Source organism: Morone saxatilis, unplaced genomic scaffold (genome assembly GCF_004916995.1).
Source record: "Morone saxatilis isolate NCDOM2014 unplaced genomic scaffold, NCSU_SB_2.0 Contig17, whole genome shotgun sequence".
In the NCBI taxonomy this organism is placed as follows: Eukaryota; Metazoa; Chordata; class Actinopteri; family Moronidae; genus Morone; species Morone saxatilis.
This window is the reverse complement of record NW_023339729.1, coordinates 11,718,874-11,726,156: the sequence shown is the minus strand read 5'-3', so window position 1 is coordinate 11,726,156 and position 7,283 is coordinate 11,718,874. Positions and strand designations below refer to the sequence as shown.

Genomic DNA, 7,283 nt, shown 5'->3' with positions numbered 1-7,283 from the left:
GACTTCACTTTGGCCAAAAGACGGAGCTGAAAAAAGCTTGAGCTGACAACAGAGCTAATCTGTTTGTCAAATGTTACCCCAAGATTTTTGACATGTGATTTAAAAATCTGATTAATGAACAGGTATGATTGATTTGACAAAGTTATTAATTAATTAATGATTGAAAATGTTGCACAGTTATGACTGAAATGATAATTATTTCACGATTACAGAGAACCCCAAAGTACAACCATAACATCTCCATCCCCCATGGTGGCTGTGGATGAGATCTTGTCAGATCAGTGTCTATAGCAGACAACAACAAGGAGAATTACACCACGATCACATTGTGAACAGCTGAAACTACAAAATAAAAACAGGAACAAGGAAGTGGACATGATGTCTCCACAAAGAAACGTCTCCATAGCACAATAAAAACAAATTATATCATCAATAAATATATACAAATGGGGAAAAATGTCTGTTTGCACATTACCTTAGATGTTTTAGATGTTAGATCGTGCCAGCAGTTACTGAACTAAGATGTGTTGTTTTCTACAGTCAACCTGTAACACACCTTTTTCTATTTTCTTTTTGTAAGAAATGTGCAGTTGTTTGGGTTTGGTTTTCTTTTGACTGAGTGTAAATACCTAACGTCTCCTCATGTTACTAGTGTAGCTCCCACTGTTGGTGTGGGAAAGTCTCCCACATACAGATTTGCACTTGACGTAGTCGTCCCCACACTTACTGACCGTGTGAGACGTAGAGTCTGTGAGGATGTGAACATTGTCTTCACCCGTCAGCGCTGTCCTCCGTTTTAATTACGAAACAAATTACAATTCCTGCTATTATTCCTCCCTCGCTTCTCGTTGCACTGACGCTTCATAGTTTTATAATCACATTTGTTCTGTTAGCCTCTGAGTAACTGCACTATGAGGTTGACTTCTTTAGGGTCGCTGTGTCCATAAATGTGCTCTTCTGGTGTTCATTCATGTTTAAATAGTGGATAAACTAACAGTGACACATGTTGTGTGTATGTCTCTATCAGGGTCTGCAAGGGGAGATGCCAGTAAAGCGTGTGGATGTTAAGAAGAACTAATGAAGGAGTTGTCTGAAGGTCAGTTCCTCATTTAGCCTCAAGAGTTTCAGAAAAGTCCAATAACAGCACTATAAAACACCTATTTCCACTTTGGGCGTACACATTAAGATGAAAGACCTGTTCGTGATGCACATTTCAAAATGACTCATTGAGTGCTGACTTGTATCAGTGTGTAGGACACGGTTATGTTGAGGTAAATGTCCATTAATACTGTGGTTGAAGAGTGAGTCAGCAAAGTGAAGTCCCTGTGACAAACGGAGGATGTTTGCACAACATTGTTCTAAAGCTGAGGTCTTATTCAACAGCAGAAGCACCATGTGACCTGTTAGGGGATCACTAACTCAAGGTTATTATTACATTTATATAGTTTCAGGATTATTATCATTGAACCACAAATACAACAGAAAAAAGACGTGGCCAAACATATGTGTAATTCTTTTGTCTTTTAGTCACGTAAAGTCCATGTAGGAGAAGGTTTGACTCAGCCGTTGCATTCAGAAGATTTACCAACCAATAAATAGGGAGTTTGGTGAAATGAGATTAAGCCCTTGCTCAGTGGGAGTGAGTAGTGACTACGAATATTTGTTACAGTCTGCCTACTGAACAGACAGTCCTCTGTAAACTCAGTAGCTTTCCTATAAGAAACAAGACGAAATCCACCATTTCCACACCTCCCAACTCTTCTTGACCAGTACAAGTTGCTATGGCGAATCACATAGATGCTTAAAATAGAAATGTAGAAAAGAAACTGAGCTTGGCACTAACAACAGTAAAGTTCAGTGAGACTCACTCTTCTCTCCACAGTCAGCAGCAACAACAAGCTTTTCACTGCTGTGGAGGCGCATAGTGTAGTTTCTCAACAATTCCCTTGGCATGTAAGAAGAATTCCAAAAATACACGAGTGAAAGAGTTTGGCTGTTTCTGAGGTAGGCATAGATGATGTCTCCATTTCTTCATGTTGTTATGTGATACAAGTATGAGGTTTCTTTAAAGCTCCCATAATAATAATAGTTAAAATCCAGTACAAAATGGCATCAAGGTGTTTTATAGCATGGTGTTTTACACTATTGTGACTTTCACATTTTGTTAATTGTCGAACAATACATCTGCACCTAAAGGTTTTATACACAAAATTCAGTTGCCACTTGATGTCGCACTGGAACACCAGCGTCTCAGAGCAAAACAATGGGCACTATGGCCGACCAGACTCATTTGATAACTAGCTGATAATTGTAAAACACACTTCAGACGGGACTGAAACAGAATCCAACTCCCCAAAGCTGTCTTTATATTCATGTTTTAAATCTCACATAACCTTTGAGCTAATGTTAACAAACCTCTGCAGCCATGCCTGGAAACCACCCTTGTTTTGCGCGTTTGTCAAGTGCTGGCTACATTTAACAGAAGTCACAGCAAGTGTGCGTGGTCCAAGTGGGGCCCGTCAACTGCTGTGTAGAGTGAGTGTGGCAGAAAATGAAACACGATCTCTTCCCCACACCCCTACATGTGGCTTATGTATGGCTTATGTAAGATAAGACTGCTTTTACTACCTGTTACATGTATCCTGAACTCTACGGCACTGAGGGAACGAGCCCGTCTCCAGGTTTACAGGCACAACGCTGCTTTGAGCATCGGGCCAACGGGATCGCACACAAACACACTGACACATTCTCAGGGCAGACCTCTCCCTGAGGGAAGAGACTGAACCACCATGGTGACACACTCTCAGAGGAACACGTGATATCACCAAACACAACAGGGGGGAGGTGGCTCACACACTCACACACACACACACAATATAGTCCCACTGATTAACGGTCAAGTGAGGAGCTGTTCAGATGCAGCAGTGAATAATTGACTCCAAAGAGGCGCAGACATTCAGGGACATTTGATGTCATGTGATGACACGAGCTGTGGGTGATGTCACTGTGGACATCTTGCTCTGACACGTGACTCATTGGGATATGTGACCGCGCAGTGAGTGAGATGACCGGTTGTCACGTCCACATCTGAGGAACAGAGTCTGTCATTGACTCCTTCCCAAGGTTTCCCTCTTGATTTGACTCTTTTATTTCTTGTGATGGTTATAGAAACAAAACTCCACCATTAGCACATTAAATGTCACATTAGCCATATGTGGTTAGTACATAAGAGCGTGCACGGATGGTTAATGATTAGAAAGACATGATTCATGTTTGTTTAGATATCATGCCCTTACGTGTTGACATACTACCATCCACACACACAGGTGGGGAGAATCATGGATACAGTAAAACTAACTGTTCAAACAGGCCTTCTGCTTAACACCAGTAGAAATGTCTCCTTTCTCTGCCTGTGTTGTGGAGCCTTTTAATAATTTGGTCTCTTTTGTCAACATTGCTGTGGTCATTGAGCAAATCTGACAATCAGATTAGTGTAAAATGATCTTACGTAGAGTGGCTCCATACATTGCTTTCATCTCCACTCTCTATATCAGGGATCTCAAACTCAGTTTCATGAAGGCGAGGTTGATCTCTCTTAGGGGGGCTGCTGGAACATTTGAGAGAAAAGGTTTGTTTGTTTTTTCAGTTATACATTTCAGCAATATGTATAAAATAGTCTGGGCATCTTTCCATCTCTTCTCCCTTTTACCTGCATGTTAATAGAGCTATATTGACGTTCAGCTCTTTGCACATAAGATCGTGCAGGTATATTAAACTCAATGAAAAACTATATAATTGTCTCTATAATAGTAACTTTTCTTAAAACTGTCCGTGTTCTAGGTCATTTTTTCTTGGTTAACTTAGAAATAGACCTTGTGGTGTTAAGTGTGCCCCAGTAAATCAGAGTGCATCAAACTATTTATGCTGAGAATTAGACACTGCTTGTTAAAGGTGAAATAAAAAACTAATTGGTTTACGCTTGGATTTTCCAACCTTGCTTGAAAAGTTTTTGCCAGATTTTAATTAAAGATTACGACAAAATAAAATGAAAAGAAGTACATCGGGAGCCAGATTAAAAATACATCATGCTCCTTGTTATTCTTATTTTCTTGCCGTCATGATATTATGGTATTATGCTCAAGATGGCTTGTGTTAAAATATCACACCTTCTTTCCCCTCTCTCTATCCTCTGTAGGTTTCTAGCTCTGTCTGTTACCTTCCCTCTGGAGAATACAGTTTGGTTTCACCATTTGTTTTCCTATGTGGATCCTAACAACTGCCTGTCTACATTGATAAGCTACGGTCAACAGCAGTCCCTCCACCACTTGAGCACTCTGTCCATTAGCCAAATTCCTAGCTATTTCATTATCTAAGTAGATGGGTTCCAGCCTCTACCTCCGACTCCACGAAACCACAAGCTGCCTCCTCTCTGTCTCAGGAGGACTGAATTAGGCTTTCTGCCCTAGCTTGAAATATTTATCACACATAATTGAAAACACTGTTGGCAGAATTGAACTGTACACCCCTTTGAGCTTAAAGGTTTTTTTAGAAATGCTGATTTTGGGGGGGAGGGGCACAAACAATATGTACAGTAAAGCCTTGTTTCACTGTGGCGTGGCTCTCTAGTGGAAACTAGCCTATTGACTGAGCTGGTGTCAGATTTCCCTGCTGCTGCCATTCCTGCCGCAGACACCCAGGGTCTCGCATTGATTTTGTAAACCGCAGCTCCAGGACAACTTCAAGGCTTTCAAAACCATAATGACATAATGGATGTTTTGACCAAGGCTTATGACAGTATAGGTCTGTGTCTGCAATGCCTTTCTCTTCTCTGGAAATATTCAGTGTAATGCTACGAGGCATTCTGAGCTCCAGGAATAGACTGGCTGCTTGTTCCGCTGTTGACTGAGATTGGTAAAGACTGGAAGACAGAGATAAGTAAGTTTGACGGTATTGTTTTGTCCTTGAGTGGACAAGAGATGGAAATGAATGAGTTTTATTATATCAACTCAACTGACAAGTTGTGATTTGTGTTATTTGTGCAGCACATGCCCACATGATGTAGCTCAGGGAATATGAGGTGTTGTTTGTAAACACAGTGTAATGATATGAGTCATCCTACTGGTACTATACTATATATTTATATATATATATATATATAAATAAATAATTTGCTATAAAATGTGTTTCAGACATTAACTGATGAGCTCATTCAGTGCGATTTATGATTAATGTAGAAAAAACTTCAACGATTAAATCACCATAGTTACATGCAATCAATAAAAAGGAGTGCGAGGCTGTTTCTCAGTTCAAGCTGAGAAAAAGGATATGGATTATTGACCAGGAGGTTCGAGAGCACTATTGATCGCTGTCGTCTGATGTCATCGGGTGTCACAGTTTAACAACTGGCGTATCAGTTGCTTTTTCATTAGTGGTCCAAGTTCGTACATTAGGTGCTGCACAATGGATTTCTGATTTATTCAGTTGGCTAACCAGTTCCCTTGAATTTATTTTAAAATGAAATCAAGTCTCTGAGTGAGCTCAGCAGAGCAGATTTTAATATTATAATTACATCATTTTTGCATCAATGTGACGGAGTACGCTGATTTGTCAGGTATTTAATTAAAGTGGATTAGCCACTTTATAAAGACTCCGAGTGTCTGGTGGAGGAGCCTCACTCCCATTATACACGGCACCTTCAAATTAAATACATGTGTTCAATATCGATTTTATTCATTATTAGTATTATATGCAAATAATTTAAATGAATAAACCTAATCTTGCTTGCCCCTCATTATTAGAGGACTGTTGGTAGTGACACGTTTAAAATTGTTCAATAATTTGTTTACATTTGTTTATTACTATTTTTAGCCACATGATGACAGTCAAACACACAGGAAGACACATCCCTTTCCTTTCGTGCTACGTCTTCCTGTATAATTACATTTACTTCTAATCAATGACCTAGGTACTGTGTCACAAGACAAGGTTGTTATCCTTAATATAACACCATTTCTCACTGGCTGGAAATGAAAACGGAGCCTTTTAAGGATCACTTAAGAAATTGCCTCTGAAGGTAATTAAACAGAAAGGGAAGTTGACTGAACTGGAAGAGAGCCAGCTGCTACTAAAGAGACTGTTTGTTTGTATAGGCTGTAATACTTTCCTCTCTGAGTTATTGTAGGAACTACACAGGAATGGGGTGGATCCACTGTAATGCACCCATACACCCATTTCCCACAAGAAAAACAATGAAAGTTGAGCATTTTCTACTCTTTTCTTTTTCTTTCTTTTTTGTTTTTGTAATTTTACTTTAGTTATGCAACATCAACAGTCATGTACCAGTAAATGTAGTCTTCAAGGGAGTTCATATTTCTTTGCATAAGTATTTAAAATCATCCACTATTATTGTCATAATTATATAATTATTAATCACAGATTGTGTTGTCATAAAAAGGGGTCAAGGCCGGTCATACAACAGTACTGGAGAAAGAGTTGATGTCAATTTCAGACATAAATCTAAACAAAACCTGGCTCTGTAGTGGAAGAGAAACCTGTAATCGTCATAACATCTTTATTGCTGAGTGACAGAGCACACGTGGTGTCGTGATAATTAGTGAAAATGCTGAAAGGAATTTGAAACTGCATGTAAAATCTATTTACTATAATTTGGTTAAAATATTTTCTTTCTACAGCAGCACTGTACACTGTAAGTGTTGATAATTGCATAAATCAATCTTGCCTGACATAAAACTTTCAATTAGGTTTTAAATTACATCCATTATGATTTCCTCTTCTCCAGCACTCTGCTAGGATGGCATCACAGCAGGGGGAAGAGCCTCCTCCAAACAGAGGTCCATCAGATAGCCGTCTGAAGAGCAAGAAGCCGCCCAGCCTTGTAATAGCCATCCCTCCACCTGAGGAGATGATGCCCTACGACCCTGCAAAACAGGTAACCTGACCATGTTTGACCTGACCCCGTATTTCACTTCCTGGCCTCTTGGGGCAGATTGGCTGTATTTTAAACCACCTACTACTACTACTAAGATGCTGATTGGTACAAAATGTAGCATGTAGAATGCAGTATGCAAACAAAAGCACAATCTGCAGTATGTCAGAAAACACCGGGATGCCCTACTGATTTGGAAAAAGTGCATCGGACCAGTCTACCTCACCTGCTTTGTCCCACAATTGGTCTATACTAGAAAATACATCGACTTAACAGTTTAAAGGGGAACTTGGCAACTTTTTCAGCTTAATAAACCCGTTTAGAAATCATTTGGATG

General features: G+C 39.7%; 1 protein-coding gene across 3 annotated transcripts in view; it reads left to right on the top strand.

Annotated features, from left to right (window-relative positions):
* Positions 1 to 7,283, top strand: part of LOC118327336 (inactive rhomboid protein 2-like) — a 28,425-nt gene that overhangs the window by 3,972 nt on the left and 17,170 nt on the right. Inside the window, exons 2-3 of one of the 3 annotated variants that reach the window (XM_035660654.1) lie at positions 1,028 to 1,096; positions 6,800 to 6,949. In XM_035660654.1, the coding sequence (XP_035516547.1) occupies positions 6,812 to 6,949 (138 nt within the window). In that variant the 5' untranslated portion in view covers positions 1,028 to 1,096; positions 6,800 to 6,811. Of the gene's footprint in view, positions 1 to 1,027; positions 1,097 to 4,210; positions 4,936 to 6,799; positions 6,950 to 7,283 lie in introns of those variants that run through there. The other 2 variants (XM_035660655.1, XM_035660656.1) reach the window with 2 other exon arrangements.